Genomic DNA, 21,256 nt, shown 5'->3' on the forward strand with positions numbered 1-21,256 from the left:
CTGTTTATAAACTCTTTGGAGAAGTGAAGAAATGAGCAACAACTCAATTTCAGATACTTACTTTTTTTTTTTTTTTTTTTTTTTTTTACGTGTAAAACATTTAGCTGTCCCTTAGAACAGTTTCTTACTTTAAAAAATATTACTTATGTTTTGTTGTATCAGAAAGAAGAGAAAAAAATCTTAGAAACTTAATCTTAAGCGTGCGATGAATTGAAAGGGTTCTGAAGAATCCTGTAGAATCTGTTTTCTTTGTGCAGGTACCAGATGTTGATGTTGGCAGCAGTTAAGAGGGTCACAGGGCATTTAAAATCACTAGGCTGTGGGGAATAAAATTCCAGGTCTATTGCACTGAAAATTATTTAAAACTTGTGTTTACTCAGTGGTAAGTAGTACAAAAAGCATTTTTTTTCCTATATGAGTGTGTTTTAAACAGGTACCTTAGACATACATGATCGATGAAGATGCTCAAAACACATTTCTGTCCTAGTGGCTCTTAGCACTGCAATTCACTGGTTCCGTTGAAGTCTGTATGTACATGTGCAGAGCTGATCACTCTGCACTTGACCTTCCTTGGGAGCTATTCATTTCATGTAGTAGAGGGCTAAGGCTGTATAGCTGTGCAAAAAGGGAAAAAGGCATAGCACTACACTTAGGTAGCATTTCCTTTGTGCTCCCTGGCAGTAATTTTAAAAAGAAAATAGGTGTTTGTATGCCCACCCCCGCTGTTATTTTTGAGGCTGAGCTAAGTTTGTTTCTCATTGATAAAATAGCGTTTGTAGTTTCAATGCCAAAATAGAAAGTAAAAAATGGTTTTGAAGAACAAAACAAATTCCAACAGGGGTACCTTCCTGTTCTCACTATAGATTCTTATTCTTGTTCTATGGGAGTCACACTTGAGTGAGTTAGATTGCCTCCTTTTCTTGGTTTTCCAAAGGAGTTTAATACATAGTTCTTCCAGTTTGCCTCATCTCTTTAGTTAGGAAGTTTGAGCCAATGCTGTAAGTGCAATGAAATTTATTTCTTCTAGTCTGTAGTTATCCTTATCACTGTCCATCAAGGACCGTATCCCAGCTTTTTGTGGAAAGGGAAGTACTATTCTATCAGTCAGAGGGGAAATGACTAGGAGGAAAAGGCTGATCTCAGCAGCCCTTCATCGCTGGGATTGTGATTAACTTCAGATTGCGTGTAATTAATTATACAGAGTTGAAATAAGAAAAGTATTATGTGTGCTGAAGTTAATTTTTGTACACCCAAGCAGTTGAGACGTTGCTTGTTCTGGTTGTAGATCCTGGAGCCTTGGTTTTTATTTAGTGACAAAGAGAGGTGTGTTGTTATTTGTGTTCTCATGTGTCGCTTAACATTGGGAACATGCTAGGACATTTAGATTGAATTGCTATGTAAATACCAAATATTCTTCACAGTCCTAGATGGTGTAGCCTATTCATTTAGGTCACATGGTATATCATCTTGCTCCTAAGTCACAAGACTATACAGCATCCTTCTGTTCTGCATGTTGCAGTCAACTGGAACAGATATTTTTATAACTAGACATATCTGAACACAGAAAAGATACAGTAAGAATACAGTAGGAATGCTGAAAATGATGTATATATGGGGGACACTTCTTATGAGTGGAGCTTACAAACCTAAGGATTTGGATGAGTGGGCGAGCAAATGGTGTGTGACCGTGAGGACCTGGGGCATTATAGCAAACTGTAGACTTTATAAGAGCTATGCACTTAGTCTATACTGAGATTATTCAAAGTTGGTTCTTTAGTAATTAATCAAGTTACTAAATCTTTGCATTTTATAAAACTTAGTTTTAAATGTTTGAATCTTATACTTAGCTTACTATATGGATACATTATACAGGTGTACCAAAGTACAAGACTATTTGACTGTTTTCAAGAAATTTTTTATTTAAAAACTTTTTTTGATTAAAACCTAATATGCAAACATATATAAGCCTAAATCTAAATAGTGTCCAGATCACATCTTGTCATTCTGAAAAGCCTTCCATGGTAGTGACAAGGTGGAGATGCCCTTTGCTTAGTACCTTCTCTCGGGCCCTTCTGAGGACTACCTGGGGATTTTTTTCAGAAATAAGTCCATAGTAGTTTTTCTAGTTTTTTCTTCCGTTTATTTTTTTTTATCATAGATGTATTTGTAAGTTGATGATTTACCATAAATATTTTGCTCCAACAAAAAGGCTTTCATTTTCTTGTCCTTCAATTTTTTTTCTTTTTCAACTATGTGCTCATTAGATAATTTTATAAAAAAAATTGCTTCATGGCAGTCTGTGGGATTATGGGGTACACATGGTCCATTGTCAAATGAAGCATTGTCTGAACAGCTAGCTGTCACACACAGCCACTTGATGTTTGGATTGATAGTATGTGTAGCCACAGATCCTATATCCACAGGGTTTCTGATCGAACAATGGCAGTAGTTGTTTTAAACTAAAGTATCATAACTTACCATTATTGTCATTATTATGACATAGGTCTTATATATATGTGTGTGTGTATATATATTTGTTATATTTACCTGTATTAATATTGCTCATCATTGTACATGTGTAAAGGAAACAGATTTACATGGTAAGCAGCACTGAGGGAGAATTTTTGAATGCCTTTGTCATATCTGTAGTTCAGTGGAGTATACAAAACAAGCAGTGCCTACTGTGTAAGGAATGCTTAAAGGGCTAGTCAGTGTTGGATATTACTCCCAGCTAGAACTCGCTTAAACTGTCCTATTTTACAGTTACTTGGAAAAATACGTAGAAGCCTAGTGTTTGGAGTCAGTAGATTTGTTTTGTAACCTGTGAAGTGTGATCCTGGGATTAGTGCATCTAACCTCTGAACTTTCCAGTCATTGTCTGTGCAGTGAGGATGCCAGTAATGCTTTTCTTTTGGATGGTATGAGGATATAGGAATACCTTTTGTAAAATTATATGCAGTTCAGTAACTTACTAAGGTATTCTTGCCAAATGACCTAAATTAGAAGGAGGGTGATTTGGATCAAGTCCCTGAGTTCACTGACTAGAGTCAGATTACATTTGTCCATTCTACTTGGAAAGGGGAGAGCCGTCAAAGATGTATGGTTTTAATCTTATTTTTGTTAGAGGCTATGACTACTCTAACCCCCATAGCTTCAATTAAAAAACTTGAAAATAGTTCATTTTCTGTTCTAATTACTTGGCAGAAATTTAGAATAGAAAGAAACTTGTAACAACCAACCTTTCCTTTGCACTTACAGATCAACAAAAGAGATTCTTGGGTCCTAGAGACCAAAGAAAGAATCAGCAGGAATGCCCAGGGTGAATGATGGAGTGCAGAGCCTGGCTGGTAATTACTTTCACTGAGCTAAAACATTAACTTGATACATGGGAGCAAGGCCAGATGACAGTCGGGAGTTGGACCTCTTCCTCCCTGTGGACTGTCCATACTTGCCTTGTGGAGGTAGTAGTTTCTTTGGTGGGAGACTACAGTCCAGCTTCCTTTCCTGAGGCTTGGCGTGGGTTTTCATCTACCAGCCTGGTAGACGAGGAGTGCTATCTTTGTTTTGGTTATTGTAATGATATGTGTTTAGGTCAGCCTGCTTTCTGAGATGGCAAGAACTCCCAGTTTCTCAAGACTTTTCAATAGGATACCAGATATTGACAGAGTTTCTCAAGACTTTTCAGTAGGATACCAGATATTAACAGAGATTCTCTCATCTTGGGGCTCAGCTACTTTTTAAAAAAATTTTTTCATACTGTGGGCTGTTGAACCCTCAGCCTTGCACATGGTTGATAAGCATCTTAGCATTAACCTGTATTCTGGACTTTGAAGGCTTAGCTTTTGGAGTTATGTAACATGTCTACTTAAACGAATTTCTTATATTGAGCTGGAGAATATTGTTCTCTTCAGAAGAGCCAGGGGATAATTTTTTAATGACCTGATAGTTATTAACACTTCACTGCTTTGCTATCTGGGATAGATTGTGAGTCCACAATGAAGCTCACTGATGTGCTTGTGAAGCGATGTAGGTTTTCATACATGCATGGTTTCAGATGGCCATAGAATGCAAAGTACGTGAGAACTCACTCAGTGCACTGTGCTCTTCATGCCTGCCGTCACAGCATACAGCATCACAACCTGAACTCAAATTTTCTGTGTTCAAGTTGGTTATTACCTCATGGGAATAATAGTTATTGTCATCAGAGACTTAGAACAGACTAAGTCTTAGAATCTGTACTAAAGACAGAAATGGTCTAGATCATGTGCACTCCCTTACTGTTTACTTTTATCTTCATCATGCTCCATTTCTACAGCCGCCATGTTTTATGCTGGTCAGGCAGTTCTCTGTTGTGTACCATATTGTTGAAGTTTAACTTTCTGATAAAGAATCTGTGGTTTCTTGCCATCCCCCAAACAGGCTGACCCAAACATCTGTCACTGTGTTAGCCAAAAAGGGGTACTTACTACTCTAGCCTGCCAGGGTGGGCATATACTTTAGACTGTATGAAAAGAATGCTTATCAGTGTTGATGTTTTTGACATCCATGGAGATCCAGAAAGGCAGATAATGGATATTGAATTTACAGATGCTGTAAATTCTAATGTTAGATTTTATATTTTGTGTATTTATGAGTTATTTATATTTCTGATATATAAACATTTGTCACATGTGGTTCTATAAATATATTCTCTTGCAACAGACATTCTGTGGAATCATGATTTCATTGTTGAGACATTTACTATAATTTCTTAGACATCTAAATTGAAGGTATACTATTTCAAGTATCTAAATACTGAGTCTGACTGTCATCAGAATAAGTTGGAAGGCTTCAATTATAAAATGTGTTAGGATGAGATTCCTTAAAAGAGCTCAATTTTGTGGAATTTTAAATGACACTAGAATATTATTGATAAACAGGAATATTTATTAAGCATCAGATGAATCAGCTGTGACACCATTAGTTGGTTTCATCTTTGTGGGATGTACTTGTTGCCTCAATGCCAGTGTAGCTTAGTAGAAGTGACTGGGGCTGTGGAACAATACTGGTTTGGTAGTTTACCTATTTTCTTTACTTATAAGCTTTGGGATTGGGTTTATTGTTTTTCCAAACCTTCATTGTCACAGAATTGGAACACAGGGCTGGAGATGGTTCAGTGGTTCCTCTTGAAGAAGATCAGTTTGGGGTTTGATTCCCAGCACCCATGGTAGCTCACAACTGTCTGTAACTGGCACTCATGTGGTGTACATACATCTATGCAGACAAAGCATCCATACACATAAAATAAATATAAATTTTAAGCAAGGGTGCTATCTCCTTGGCGAGATTCCTAATCTTAAACTGACTTGCTCTTGATTTTTTTCTGACGACAACCTTTCCCTCAACCCCTTTTCCTATATTTCAGAAGGATCAAGTCATGGCATAAGGAAAATTGGAAAGTTTTTGTTTTTATACTAGCATTTTCTGTAGTTAGCCTTGTAAATCATGTCTTTACTGTGGAACTCTTGGCTCCTATAAATCTCAGGCCCTCAGGAATGAAACCCATGACAATCATGAAGTGCCTTACTTCAAAAGATGAGAAAACCAAGGAAACAAAGTGTTCTTTTGCAGCAGAGTTGTGTTTATGCGTCTCCTTAGCATCACCTGGGGACATGGAGAACGGCATTCCCATCCACCTGACTGTCAGTGGCATGCATGGTGTGGAGAAAGCTTTGGGACTGAGCAGAGGTGTATAATTGTATGGCAGAGTGGCCTTCCTTGACCATTCTTTCCTCTTCAGGATTCCTGTAACTGTCATCAGATGGTTCGTACTCTCAGCTGTTTCCTATACTGCAGTGAAGTCAAGAGTATGTCTTTTAAAAGAACAGGATTAACTGTTATGGTTTTTCCTTTCCTTTCCTTTCCTTTCCTTTCCTTTTCCTTTTCCTTTTCCTTTTCCTTTTCCTTTTCCTTTTCCTTTTCCTTAACACTAGCATCTTGGAGTGGAGAAACGTCTGTAAAACATGGAGCCTTCTTTTCTGTCTTCCCTAGAGCTTTCCCACTTCTTTTGCTTACTTATCCCACCTACATTGCTTTGAAATGTCCACCCTACAAAAGTGAGAAATTACTCTGTCAACATTGGTGATATCAATTATACTCGCGGTCCACTCTAGTTTTACTCTTCCTGGGGATTTTACAGAGCATTGCATCTTCCTCGGGTCAGTTCAAGGCCTCAGGGAGGTTGAAAATTGATCTAGAGAGTGGATGAACCCAGTGAAGAGTGATTCAGGTCTTGGGGTTTTCCTGAGATAGATCCTATATTATACCTGGTAATATTTGAATGCCTGAGGTAAAGGCATTAATTGTCAGAACAGATGCTCCAATGGAAAGAACAAGCTACAGGGCACAGGAAGAGATGATGATTGTGTTCTGTGGGGGTATGTGCAATAGTTGAGCTTAAAAATAAGAAAGACTTTACATTCATACTTGTTTTCGTGCTTTGGGTAGATGCTGTCTGTAAGGCATATATACACAGGAGGGTGGTTGATGTGCTCAGAAGCTTTTGACTCTCTGGTGTTTAGGATAATAGGTTTTCATCATTGTCTTAGTTACTTTTATATTGCTGTGCTAAAATACCATAACCAGGCAACTTATAACATATCTTTTTTAACTTGAGATTCATAGTTCCCCGAGGGTTAGAGTCCATGACCAGTGTGGTAGTGAGCATGCCATCAGGCATACAAGCGTGGTGCTGGAGCAGTACCTGAGAGCTTACCTCTCATCCACAAGTGTGAGTCGAGAATGAGAAATAATTGGTAATGGTATGGACTTTTCACACCTCAAAACCCACCGATAGTGACACATCCTCTACAGCAAGACCACACCTCCATCCATCCTAAACAGTTCCACCAACTGGATAGCAAGCATTCAAATACATAAGCCTATGTGAACTATTCTCATTCAGACTACCACAATCATCATAAATTTGAAAATACAAAAAGCATAACTGTCACAAGTGTGTCCCTGTGCACCACATGTGTGTCCAGGTGCATGCATGTATGTATACCTGTGTGTCTTCTGTCACATGACTTGACCCTGATTCTACTTTTCATTTTTTCCCCTCTTTTTACTTATTCTTGTCTCATTCAATGAATTTTGACTACAGCTTTCCCTTCCTCTACAGCTCCCAGTTTCTTCCCAGCATCTTTTCTCCCCCACCCATCTTCAGAAAAGAGCAAGCCACCCAGGAATATCAACCGAACATGCCATAAAAAGATAAAATAAGACTATGTACAAATCCTTATTCATATCAAGGCTGGAAAAGGCAACCCAGTCAGAGGAAAAGGATCCTAGGAGCAGGCAAAAGAGTCAAAGACACTGTCACTACTACTGTTAGAAGGCCCGTTAAAACCCCAAGCTAAACATCCATAAGATGTATACAGAGGATTAATTAAAGACCCATGTAAACTCTATAATTGCCCCTTCAGCCTCTGTGAGGCCCTATGAACCCTGCTTAATTGATTTTGTGGGTCATATTCTCTTGGCATCCTCCAACACTGGTCCTACAATTCTTCCTCCTCTTTGGTGGTGGTCCCTGAGATCTGCCTAATCTCTGGCTGTAGGATTCTGCATCTGCTCTCATTAGCTGCTGAGGAAGCCTCTTTGGTGAGTGGGATAAGTACAGATCTGTGAGTATAGCAACATCATTCATTAGCAATTATTTCATTGACTTTTTTCCAATTGTATTTGGTTCTACCTTAGGTCTCTGGGACATCTAGCTTCTACTTCCTGGCTATCCATGCAGTTCTGGCTATGGGTTCCCTCTCCTGGTGTAGGCCCTAAGTTAGACCAGTCATTGGTTGGCCACTTTCACAAACTCTGAGTCATCATTTCCCCAGTACATCTTACAGGAAGGATAATTTGTAGGTTGAAGGTTATGTGGCTTGGTTAGTGTCCTAGCACTACTACTAGAAGCCTTGCCTGGTTACAGTACAGAAGATGGCCAATTCAGGATTTATGTCCTTCATTAGTGAGAGTTCTTGCTAGGATCACCCTCAAAAGTTCCCAGAAGTTTCTACTATATTAGGTTTCTCCATCACCCTCTAAATGCTCTCCAACTCTGTTGCGGCCTGAGCTGCCCCACTCTTGTGGGCCAGAAATGTTGCAAGCCACTCTACCCCACGTTTAGGGGCCAAAATATCTCGGACCGTTCTGTCACTATTGGAACCCGCACTGCCAAAACCTTGGGGGCTAAACTATTAGAGCCCACACTGCCCCAAGCTGCTCTGGTCTTCGGGTCAGGGTTCAGCAAGAGAGAGAGTGAGGATGGACTCAAAGAATGGAGACCAGACAGAGTGTGATTCAATCCTGTTTATTCTTCAGTCTCTCTTCTTCTCTCCAAGTCCCTAGTCTTGAGTTCCTAGTCCCTATTTCCTCCAAGTTCCAAGTTTCTTCTTCCAAGTGCTAAGTGCCTAATGTCTAATTCTCTTGCCTAATACCTTATAATTCTTCTAGCTCCAAGTCTCAAGTGCTCTTCTTCCAAGTGCCTAATACCTAATGCCTAATAACTAACTCCAAGTTGTTCTCCAAGTTGTACTCCCTAATGTCTAATAACTTGCTCCAAGCTGTACTGAACTCTTCTCTCTGCTTCTCACATTTTAAATGTCTCACTTCTAAGCCACGCCTCTAAGTCACGCCTCTAAGTCATGCCCTTAGGCCTTGTCTCTAAATCTGATCTCTAAGTCACGCCCTTAAGTCTAAATCACAGCTTTAAGTCTCACACACCCAAGGGAAGATCCTGGGTATCTAAAGCAAGATGTTATCAGAGTGTGCTCAGCTGTTGTAGGCTATTGTAATCAAGTCTCTTATCAGGGTATATGGCTCAAGATGGCTGCAAGGATGATAGCCGCCTTCTGTTGGCTCCCCACACAACTCCACTTGTCTCTCCCTGTATTTTCTCCCTCTGTCCCTCCATCTCCAACCCAACTTCACATCTCATAGAATGCTAATATCTAAAATACATACACAACTCAAGAAACTATGCATCAACAAACCAAATCTTCCAATTAAAAATAAGATACAGATCTAAACAGAGAGTTTCAAATTGTGGAATCTCAAATGGCTAAGAATCACTTAAAGAGACATTTAATATCCTTAGCCATCAGGGAAATGTAAATCAGATCTACCTTCAGATTTTATCTTATATCTGTCAGAATGGCTAAGACCAATAACACAAGTAACAGCCCATGCTGGTGAGGATGTAGAGCAAGGGAAACACTCCTCCATTCCTGGTGGGAGTGCAAACTTGTACAGTCACTTTGGAAGTCAATATAGCTGTTTCTCAGAAAATTTGGAATTGATTTACTCTTTAGACACAGCTATACCTGGGCATATACCCAAGGACACTCTAGCTTACCACAAAGACACGTGCTCAACTGTGTTCATAGTGCTTTACTCATAATAGTCAGAAACTGGAAACAACCTAGATGTTCCTCAGCCAAAGAGTGGATAAAGGAAATACACATTTAAACAATGGAGTATTACTCAGATGTTGAAAAAATGACAAGAAAATTTCAGACAAATAGATGGAACTAGAAACAAACAAACAAACAAAAAAGACCATCACCCCGAGCAAGGTCTCCCAGACCCAGAAAGGCAAGCATGACGTGTACTCACTTGGAAGTGGATATTAGTTTGTTAAGGATAATCATAAGTCACAGGTTTGGAGAGGCTAAGTAACAAGGAAGGAGGACTCTGGTGGGAGTGGTGTACATAGATCTTCCTGAGAAGGGAAAACAGAGGAGATTTTGTAGGTGGACTGGGGGCAGGTGGGAATAGGAACAGGATTGACAGCATTTTTCAAAGAAAGCAAAAGTTGCCTAAGCAAGAAAGGACAGTTAATTTATCAAGTATATACATACATACAAACAAACAACATTCACTGACTGATCTAAATCCCTGTGTTCTTCCCTCAACCCTAATTCCCCATAGCAAAGACTTACTGTAGAGAGGAGAAGATCATACTGAAAAGTGTAAAATTAATGATAACATAGACTATTTTTCTGATTGCTTTTGTTGGCTGGGAAATTCTGCTTTTTAAAAGCTGTGTTGAGTCTTACAATAGGAAAGTAATTCCCTGTCCTCTGGTGTTGCTGTTATTTAATGGTAAAGTATTTTCTTAGCCACCACTGGATTCTGATGCAGCTGTCTTTTACTTCCTTCCACAGAGCTACCCCTTCATAGTTTTCATATGGATCTTTACAAATAATTGAGGCAAATACTTGCGCCTAACATTAAAGCACTGATGCCCATCTATGCCCCCAATTTCCAGGTGGCATAGTGTGGACTAGATCTCAACAGAGAGAGAGATAGCTCATGATTTCATTTATGGAAATGAACAGCCTTGAGAGTAGGCATTGGACTGAGTTTTCTCCAGTGCTTTCTGAGAGGAACTATGCTAGGAGAGGATAGCGATTACTTCCTGTCTAAAACTTTAAAAATTAACTGCTTGCAATAAGGCTATGGAGCTCAAAAATGCAAGGAGACAGCCTACCTTCTAAGGAGACACAAATAAGAGAGGCAGAACCTGTGGTAGATGCCCAACACTGGGTATCACCTTGCTTCTGACTTACTGTTTTATTATCTTAAGTTCCCTTCCTAGAATTCCTACTCCTAATGCAGAAGCTACAGAGCTGCCATTAGCTTATGCTAGGTCTGCCTGCCATTGTGAGTTCTGACTCAAAAAGGAGTATATATATATTCTATTTTCTTCTCTTCTGTCTTTAGGTTGCTGGCCAGAGCTCAATAAGCTTTTTCTAATACTTTGGTCCTCCTTACTTTGAAGCTTTTGTGTCTGCCTTGTAGCTGTTTTCTGCCATGTGGTTGACCTCCATGTTGGCTTAACTCAAACTGCATTCTCTTCCTCTTCTCTGTTCGCTTCTCTAACAGCTGCTGAGGTTTACAGCTTACCTGCTTTGAGTTTTTCTTTTCAACTTTAGTAAAATTGTCCTTGAGCTTCTAACAGCAAGAAGTCACACAATGCATTCCATTTCAGTAGAATTTTTTCTTTTCCTTTTTTTTTTTTTTTTGTTTGTTTATTTGTTTTTTATTTTGATGCAAGACTTGGTTGGCGAGCTCTCCTTTCTGGTGAGAGGGAGCAGTAGACAGAGTTTTCCCCACATGGAAGCCCACTGATGGTGAAGTTGTCGTATTAACCGCCTTGCTTTTACTTCTTGTCTCACCTTCATGGAAGATGTGTTAGAGTAAACTGTTATTCCATCTCTGCTTCCTACAGACTGAGTTTCTTTGTTTAGCCACATTACTTTTGCTTTGGGTTGTCATGCTGACAGAGAAAGCATGTTTTGAGAATGTGAAAAACTATTGCCATTCTTAGAGAAGTTAGTTTTCATTGCTAGTACTCTGTTAGCCTGGCATGTTTGCTTTAGTGTCTGGGTTTGTTGACAGTTCTGTTATTATATTAAAGATGTTTCCTGTCATAAATTTTCCATTTCAGTTAAGAAAACTCACTTTATTTCCTAAGATGAATTATAATTAGGATTGTTTGGAAGTGAGAATCTTTTCTCACTTAATACCCCTAATGAGATACAAATGTTCTAAATGTCCTTATGAGCGGATTATATTTAGGGAGGAATTCACTTAGTTAACTAATCCCTTTGCTCCTGTATCATACATCCTTATTAGGCCCTCACGTTCCTGCTCCTTATGGAATTCTTGTGAGATCAGACTTCTCTCTGCAAGCAGTATGATTAACTTTCAGGGTCAGAGGTATTGAAAATGTCAGTGGAATTTGTTGGTGCTCCATACCTTGTTGGAATAGCACTCTTTATAGACACATTTATAATAAATACAAGACTTTTTCTATTCTTACGAAGTGAAATTTATTAGTTCTCTTCTTGTATTTATGTCAGTTTTCTATAGAATAAAATACTGGACTTTCTTTGAATTTTTTCACTCTGTTCTCCTGCCCCTCCTATCATCTTGGAATGGTTTTTCTAACTCAGTGGGTCATTGTTTGTTGTACTTGATGTCCCAGGAGAATAAACTGAGTATGTGCTGATCTCTACTGAGTGCAGTCTGTGCAACATCTAGGGATCAGTGCTGTGCACCCTTCCTGGTGACCAGATTTATCTTGTACAGAAAGCAGAGAGAAATAACATTTTGAACAGCTTGATTTGTGAAGTTGCTTTTTGAGTTCAAATCCTGGCTTTATTGTTTACTGTTGCCCTCTTTGTGGATGAGTTATTTGACTTCCTTATTCCCTGGTATTCTGTTATACAAACAGTGGCGATTATAATGCTGCTTGCCTCGTGGGTGGTTACAAAAATTCTGGGAGCACATTAGAGAGTAGTGCCAGTTGTGTTCTCCCTGTATATTTGTAGGATAGTGTCTAGTTGAATTTTTACAAGTATTGTCTAGTATTATTCTCTCTTGGTCCATTCAACCAATGGAAAGTTATTATTGACTTTGTAAAAGGAATGTCATAAAAACATAATAGCAGCCCATAATTTTGCTACTGGTATCAGAGTTGGAATTGTAGGACAGATTTTTTTCTCATCTATTAACCTTGGTGGAGTTGGGTCTTCAGGGACCTCCTTGCTTCTTTGATGTTATTAGATGTAGGAAGATAATCAAATTCTGTTTCTTAAATCTGTGGCGATTCAGTTCATTCATTTTAAAATTACTTATTAAACATATGTGTTTCTTCTTTTACATAAATCTGGCTTTTACATGCCATGGTTAATTAACTTAACACGAGGTCCATATCAGTATAGACCAAAGTTCAAAAATAATATTAATGAGTTATGAATGATTGTATTTGTGGCATTAGTTCTTTCTATTATTTGGTTCATGAGCAGACAGGCATGTAGTTATGTTGTCCCCTTGTCTTTTGATAAACTTATGTGACAGTTTAAAAGAAGTGACAATGGAAAAGAGATCTGTTAAGAAAGCTCAAAGTGAAGCAAAGAAATGGAAAGTATTCACACTGAAAATAAGATTTGAACTAATTAGAACAGTAATACTGGAACAGTATAGCTGACCAAGCGAACACCATGCCTCCCACTATTGTACAAACTATGTGTAGTTGGGAAAGCTGAGCAATGGGTATCTAATTGATTATACATTGGGAGACTGCTCATGCCTGGGGACAAGACATGAAAGGATGATGGAAAAGGCTTCATACTAAGGACACTCTCAGTGCTATCACATAATTCTGGAAACACAAAGGATGAAATAATTGGAGTTGATACAACCAAAACTTAGAGCAAAGAATTCATCAGGGCACAGAAAAGGTACATTGTGAGCACTATTCAATAGTGTTGTTGTTTGTAAATTAAACAACACACCTTGAAAGTACCACTATGTGATGGAGAAAAACCCTCTATTCTGCCCGTTATTGGTACCTCTGATAGTTTTCTTACTCTTGCAGTTTAGTCTTTTTTCAGAATGTGATACATATGTAAACCATGCAGTATGTATTTGTAAGTGTGGCGGTTTCATTTACGATTCATGTCTGTGGTTGCATGTAAGAGCCGTTGGGGATTAAGCTGAACTGTAAGACTTGTCTGAAGACTTGCCTGGAGAGCTGGGAGGACTCTTACTGTAACCTCGCCAGGCTCTGGTGAGAGAGATGGGGAGTACAAGTTCAGTGTGAGTCCTGGGTTCAAGAATCCTGCAGGAGCTGAAACATGTTTCAGCAGAGGTCCTTGGGTGAGAAAGGGGGGACTGGCCTAGTGTGGTGAGGAGTGAGGATTATCCTGAGGTGAAGCCCAGCAGGCTATGGGGAATGTGAAGAAGTTACTTTCTCCCATTGTTCTCTGCCCATTGCCTCAATTACTTTCCTGGGCACCAATTTTGCTTCATGAAATGGCTCCTTTTCTTTCCACCTCACCTTGTCATCACAAGAATGTACTTCCACCACTGTGCTTTGGATCACTACTGCTGTTAAATAGGGTGTCATGTTTATAGGGACCAATCTTTGCTGCCTTTTAGAGATGATGTGGCCATTGCACTCGTGAATACACACTGCCGTACGTATGGAGAAGGGCTGGTGAGGCCTCTTGGTGAGGCCTCTTGGCAGTTAATGGTTGCTAGTGGAGGAAGAATCATTCTCTTCATAATTATAGCCATTGTCAAGTTGCCCATGCTTCAATAAATAACCACTAACTCATGCTCCTGCAAGCAACCTTAATTAAATGGCTTGTCACAGGAAAAAAAAAGGAAAAGGAAAGGAAAGGAAAGGAAAGGAAAGGAAAGGAAAGGAAAGGAAAGGAAAGGAAAGGAGGAAGGCTATGAAAAGGAGCCGTGAGAGGGCTCATGTTGGGCTCATGAAGGGGTCAGTGATGGGGGAGGAGAGATGACAACGGGGGTTAAAAATGACTAAAATGCAATGTATGAATGCATAAAGGTGCTAAAGAATAATAAGAAGGGACAGTTGGCTTTATAGAATATCACCTGCCTCAGTTTATCTGCAGCTGCCCGTTGCTTTCCACAGGGAACAACAGCATAAATGTCACTGAGCTGCTAGTGATTTGGGGGCCCATTAGAGCTGTAAGCCAAGGGTTTAGTAATCCCAAACTAGCTATGGGCTTAGGAATTCTCTTTTGTAAAGATCTTGGTAAATCTTTTACCAAAAGGGACTCTATGATTTTTTTTTTAAAAAAAAAAAAAAAAAAAAAAAAACCTTTATTTTTAGTACTGGGGAATCAAGACCCAGGGCTTGTCATATATTTTCCAAGTGTCCATCAACTGATGCATTATCCCTATTCTTGGAACTATATTTTTAAAGGTACAGCACACAAACTAGATTGAACTCCATGGCAAAGACATAATGAAGTAATGAAGCATTGTGAAATCTTGGGTTGTGATCAACTCATCCTTTGTGGAATCAGCAGCAGGGTCCTGAAGCTGCACCAAGCTAAGCAGGGGATTCTAGCTTGATTAATAACTGTCTGTATGTGGCATAGGGGGTAATGTACTCTAAAAAACATATTCAGAATAGCAGTACTTCCCAGGAAAACATTTTCCAAAAGGTAGTTTGTTCATATAAAGACTTGTGCTGTAAAGATACTGTCAATAATAAAAAATAATAATAAATGGAATTACAGCTGAGGTACATTTTATCCTTAGGGTAGTTCCATCAGATAAAAAGCCTTTTTCTCCTCTGTTATAGGCAGGAAACTGAGGCAAAGGGAATTCAGCCGAAAGTCTGATAGCTGGTGATAGTGGAACAGAGATTCAAACTCAGGCAGTCTGCTTGAGAGTCTGTATTCTTCTGTGTCTATGTGTGGCCTTTAGAGTTCTAGCATGTTAGTACCTGAAGGACTCATGAAGCTTATTCCATGCCTTTCATTTTAAGATTGAAGTCTTCAGGAGACTTTAAGACAATCATGGTACTTGGATTAAATGAGATACTCCCGCCGAAGGCCCTGGCCATTGTAGGAAGTGTATGTTTGCTTGTTGTTGTTGGTCAGGGAAGGGAGAGATGATCATCTAGGAAGGCTGACAAAATTGGTGTTTAATTCTATTTTTTCCCTCGGCCTCAGACCTCACTTGCCTGGGAATATGTTAATTTGTTCTCTCTGCCATTTATTCTTCCCAGGGAGCCTGGAGTCACCCTTCTCCTTTTCAAGGCTGCACTCTAAATTTGCTTGGACCATCGTTTCTTTGTCAAGTCTTTTCTCCCCAGCAGGTAGGGGAAGGGAGAGGCTGCTGTACCACTGAGCTGAGCTGGCATTTTGGAATGGGAGAGGAGATGGGGACTCTAAAGGATCAGGAGTTACTGAGAGATCTTGCCTGAGTTTGTGGCGTCATCCTAGTACAGGGCCTGTGACTTGGTCACCATCCCTTGGGCTTCAACTTGTGTTTGACCTCCTCTCCCATTTAGAGTGGGATGTCCTCTTCCTGATAGAGTTTGTTCACCAAAAACATGCTCAGAACCCTGATTACACGAGCATCTGGATGGGAAGGGAAGCTCTGGCTTGACCAGATTATATTTCATTTCCTGATTGTTATAACCTATTCTGAGGAGACGAAATTAGAGGAATAAATTAAGTTGTTGAAATACTTGCTGTCTGTCTATGTATAAACTTACTTGTGTAGATGGACTGTTTCCCATCTGTTTGTCCCTCTGCTCTACACCAGGTCTTTGTATGTCAAAAGTTAAGTACCAGCTACCCATGGGTCCTAGTTTGCTTTCTATTGTGTTAAACATTGTGAACTTGCTGGGGAAGGGGCTTACTTGGCTTACACATTCCAGATCACTCTCCATCATTGAGGGATGTCAGAGCAGGAGCTCAAGCAGGAACAGAGATGGGAACCTTGGCAGAAAGATGCTTACTGGCTTGCTTCCAGGCTCATGTTCAGTTACCTTTCTCATACATCCCAGACCACCTGCCTATGGATGGCACTTCCCTCTGTGGGCTGGGCCTTCCATATGACTCAACCACCAAGAGGCTGTCACATAGACATGCCCACAAACCAAACTGATAGAAGTAATTCAGTTCTTTCTTCCTCGATGACCAGTGTGTGTCAAGTTGACAAAAAGCTAACCAGCATGCCAGGAATGAAGGAGAATATTAATGCTTTATAGTCAGCATTCACCGATGCCTTTACTTTTTCTCCATATTTTCTGTAATTAAGAATGTCCTTCTCAATTTCAACTCAAAATACCTGAACAGAGTCCTTGTTTAGTTAAGAGAGAGTACATTTCCCCAGGTAAGGTCCATATGTTTTTTGTAAAAACCAGCACACACTTTCTTTGTATTTCACCCCTGTTGGATGAGATTCTTAGAAGAGCAATCAGCCAGGCTAAGCCAGTCAGCTCCCATTGCCTTGCATTTTGTTGGACAATTTTAACTCTTTTTTTTTTTTTTTTTTGGTGCTATTCAGAAGAGTCTGCTTCTTGTCACAACCCTGGCATCCTGGGTTCTGTGATCCTTTTCAGGCCCTGAAGCTGTTGAACTGTAGGTCTGCTCACCTAAGTAGGTACATATGCTTAGGGGTGTTTCCCTTCAGGGTTCTGGGAAGAGCCTGGCAGTGTGTGTACATGGTCACTGTTTTTTTGAAGTTGGCACATGTGTGTTTATATCCCACCCTGTCCTAGATTCTTCCCTCCCCTCCCCTCCTTCTGTTTTCCTTTTGTCCTCCTTCTGTTGTCCCTTTACTCCCTACTTGGGACTTTGTGCGTACGTACTAAGCGTGCACACATCTGTTTGTAGCAACAGTCTCCATGGGTTTTTTTCTTAAAGCGTTTTTATGATTTATCTAAGGAGTAACTAAAGGACCGTCTAAGCATGTTTTATCCTCTTCCCCTCTACCTCTTCCTTCTCTTCCTTCCTGTTCCCTTCCTCTTCCCCTTCCTTCTTCTACCTTCCCTTCTTCCTTCTGTCTGTCCTACAGTGCTAAGTTTTAACCCAAGGCCTTGCAAATGTTATACAAGCAAGCACGCATACACTTAATTCTGTCTCTGGCTCCAGAATATGTTCTTGAATAGCTCCTTCAAGAAGTAAACAGTGCGAACCTGGACCATCTTAGTTACATGACCCACTTAGGTGACTATGGCCCAATCCTTCTATGTGTGATATAGTGTCTTAGAATAATTCAGGCCTTTGTGAAATACGGAATGGCTGTTTGTCCTGTCAGATAGGATGTGAAGGCCCTGGCGGAATCCTTTGCTAGTGGGACACTTAACGGCACTCTCGTACTAAACTGAAAGCTTAAACATGGATGCAAGTTTAACCTTACGTATTAGGTAGTTGGGTTCAGCACAGTTTAAGGTCCTAGGCCTTTCTGTGAACGGAAAACTTTCTCTTTCCCCCAAAAGTCCTCATACTGCAGAAGTGCCATTTCTGTACTAATGTTGCACATTTAAACACTTCGCACGCTCTCACCATTCAGTCAAACTTGTAAGTACATTGTTTCATATTACAGCATCCTTTGCAGCTGCTTCCCCTTTAAATGTTTTTTGAAACTTTAGTTGTAATTGCTGTGGCTGGAGGGCTGGGGTTGGTTTATGGTGAATTTTTATCACTACTCATAGCCCTTGCTAGGCTTGTTACAGCAGTGGTCAGGTCGCCTTCAGTTTCTCTACAGAATATTCTTGTGGGATTGGAGACTTTAAAGAAAAACTCTGACATGCTATAGAGCCAAAGCCTCTTTTGAGTGTAGGTCAGCTTACCTTGTCTTCCTTCACTTGTCTCTGATTGTCTTTAGCAAGCTTTTTGTTTCCTAGTTATGTTTCTTAATCTAGTCCTTTCTTTATCATATTATTCCTTTAGCATAGTCATTAGTATATTTGTGTACTGCTCTGAACTAGGTTTTAAAGTCCTGGAAGAACTTTAGCCAGGTGTAGTAGTGCACGTCTTTAATTCCAGGCAGAGGAATGCGGATCCGAGCTTGAGGCCAGCTTGTTCTACATAGTTCTGGGACAACCAAGGCTACAGAGCTACATAGTAAGACCCTGTCTTGAAACAAAACAAAACCCTGGAGGTACTTTACCTTATTTATTTTTTAGCAGTGGCAAGTGTCCAAATACTTAGTGAGAAACAAAAGAATCACAAAATTATTACATACTTTAGGGTGCCACTCAGTACACTGCACCTTAATTCTCTGTTTCTGAACATCTCCATGCCTAGGACTGTTCTCTTGTAATTCCCAGGACTAGAATAGTACAGTACAGCTGTTTGGCATGAGAAGATAAATTACTGCTTATTCATGTGGCGCCTCCCCTTCACTAAAGTAGGGTTTTCAAAATTAATTCACCCCAAAGTCATTAATTTGCTATTTGATTAATTGGGGATGCCAGTAAACATTTTTGAGAGTTTATTTTTGAAGATTATTATTTTTTGAAACATTAAAATATCTTAATGTACCTACTTAGAAAGCTTTCATTGGGCCGAGGATTTAGCTCAGTGCGTAGAGTAGCAAGTGTTGTTCACCTAGCATACATGATGCCCTGGGGTTTAATCTCCAGCACTGTGTAGAGCTCTTATGGCGACATATACGTGTAGATCCCATACTGAGAGGTAGAGACAGGTTACCTTCATTCACAGGATAACCTAATTTAAGGTTACCCTCAGCTACACAGTGAGTTCAAGGCTACCCTGGGCCATATGAGGCCCTCCAACAAAACACCAACACTAGCAACAAAGCTTTCATACATTTAAAAGGATTTTAGAATTTATGTCTGGAAAGGCTACCAAAATTCTTTTGGCTAATTGGGTTGTCCACTAAGATTAGTTAGGATTGATCTAATTTTAATCTGAATTTGATGTTTGAGTTTAATATTTTAAGGCAGCATGGAAAGAAGGTGGGTGGTATAGTGGCTTCAATGGAGGCTTAATTTATGAATGAATTTTAAATTTGATTTTGTTGTATAGAAACTGTGATCAAGTGCTAAGTATGTAATGTGAACGATATTGTTTCAAGCTTTCCCCAAATAGATCTTAAATCTTAATCAATATTAAACTGTCTTAAATATAAAATTGTTTCACTAGAACACCTTGAGCCGTGGGTAAATTTGTAGACTCCTGAATCTTGTAGAATGCAAAAGTGCAGGCTTAGATATGATACAAGCATAGACCATTATGATTTGCATAATTTATCTCCTCAGTATAAATATTGCACTTGTAAAGTTAAAACTGCTGTTCTGGAAATCAGATTTTGGTTGTCTTGAGTGTTTGTGGGCCTGGAGGAGGCTTTAGGGTTATGTTTGTATTTAGATTAAATTTGAATGTTAAGTTAAGATTTATGGTGAACAGTGTATAGAATATTTTATTTGCTTTTTCAAAGCTTATGAATAAAAGCAACATCTGAGTTTAATGTTTGAGAACCAACCAAATTCAAGAAATATGGCACAGTTCTATATTAATTGTCTCCATTGATTGTTCCTAACTTCTGATCAGTTACGAGTTATGTGTTTATGATGCTAACATATTTAGTACCCTGTCATTCGTTACATTTAACTTTCTGTAGTCATACTTTCAGGATTATTTTTTCTCTTATGACAGGAATAGCACAAGACCTGTGTTTTCCCAGAGTCCTGGATGATTGTATCTGATTTTGTTCATCACCTGATGGTTTGCTTCTGAATAAATCTCCTTATGAATTAGTCAATCTTTTCCCTGACATGCACCGTTTACCTATTCATCCATTCATATATAAATCTTGCCCCTCCCTCCCTCTTCCCTCTCAAATATTGGTCATAGGCTTGCTGTAGCTCTAGGGTAAAGGCAGTCCTTGGATCAAAAATCCATAAAACAAAACAAAACAACAGCAAAAAAAAATGATAGTGCTTGGTAGAAGTACAGCTGTGAATAAAAGTGAAACATTTCTTGTGTTCTAAGTAACTTTGGATGTAGCAGAGGAGAGAAATAAAGTAGATACTCACAGTCCACACACTATGGAACTATCCTGCCAGAGTCCTTTCAACACAGACAGGGTGCAGTCCAAAGACTTTCTGGAGGAAATGTCACCCTGCCTCCATATTCTTTAGTTAGCTAGATGTGGGTTCCAGAAAAGTGAGAAATGACACACTGGAGACCACTATGTTAAAACTTGAGACAACTAGAGCCCCACTTACTCAAGCAGAGCTCTCGTCTTAGGTCAGGGAAAGCTTTACTCTGCATCTTACCTGATGAGAAAATGAGAGTGTGCTCTTTGATATCCTTTCCTCCATAACAGAAGTAATTGTTTTAGAAAATTTGAATTTAGTGGTTTTAACCATCAGTTCCTAAGACATCTTGTTGATAGAGCAAATTTAAAAATGAATCTCTGTTGAATCTGGACAAATAAACTACAGTTTAGCTCCAAAAGAAACACATACCATTAGCTGTCATCTTTCAATATTAGTTTTCTCTGAATGTATGTGGACATAAGTCTTTGTTTCTGTCTATTGGTAATTTCATACAAATTGACTGGTGTGTGTTATTTTGCATTCATCTTCTTTCATTTGCATACCATTTTTAAGCATCATTCACAACATATCTGTACATAACTGTGGAGAATTATGTAACTTGAATATGGGGGTTGCAGTAAATTTGGCAACAGTGGAAGGCTCTGAATCCACTGCAACAAAACCCCTGATGATTCAAAATCAAACATGTGATGAGTCCAGTGTGTGTTTGTGGCCTTGCTTACACTTGTGCCCTGTTACTTCATTGTAGTCTGCATTCTGAAGGTAAAAGATTGGCACCTTCTTTTACAGTTCCTCACACCCTGTGGCCTTACTGCCTGAGATACCTCAGCTCAGGATTGAAAC

The 21,256-nt window shown here is 39.4% G+C and overlaps 1 protein-coding gene across 4 annotated transcripts in view; it reads left to right on the forward strand.

The window, feature by feature from the left end:
• Positions 1-21,256, forward strand: part of Bnc2 (basonuclin zinc finger protein 2) — a 402,767-nt gene that overhangs the window by 61,456 nt on the left and 320,055 nt on the right. For 3 of the 4 annotated variants that reach the window (XM_076934703.1, XM_034503818.2, XM_076934705.1), the window contains exon 1: positions 3,257-3,347. The exons of the other annotated variant lie outside the window; for it this stretch is intronic. In XM_076934703.1, the coding sequence (XP_076790818.1) occupies positions 3,324-3,347 (24 nt within the window). In that variant the 5' untranslated portion in view covers positions 3,257-3,323. Of the gene's footprint in view, positions 1-3,256; positions 3,348-21,256 lie in introns of those variants that run through there. 4 annotated transcript variants of the gene reach the window in all.

The sequence above is a fragment of the Arvicanthis niloticus genome, chromosome 5 (genome assembly GCF_011762505.2).
Source record: "Arvicanthis niloticus isolate mArvNil1 chromosome 5, mArvNil1.pat.X, whole genome shotgun sequence".
NCBI classification, from domain to species: Eukaryota; Metazoa; Chordata; class Mammalia; order Rodentia; family Muridae; genus Arvicanthis; species Arvicanthis niloticus.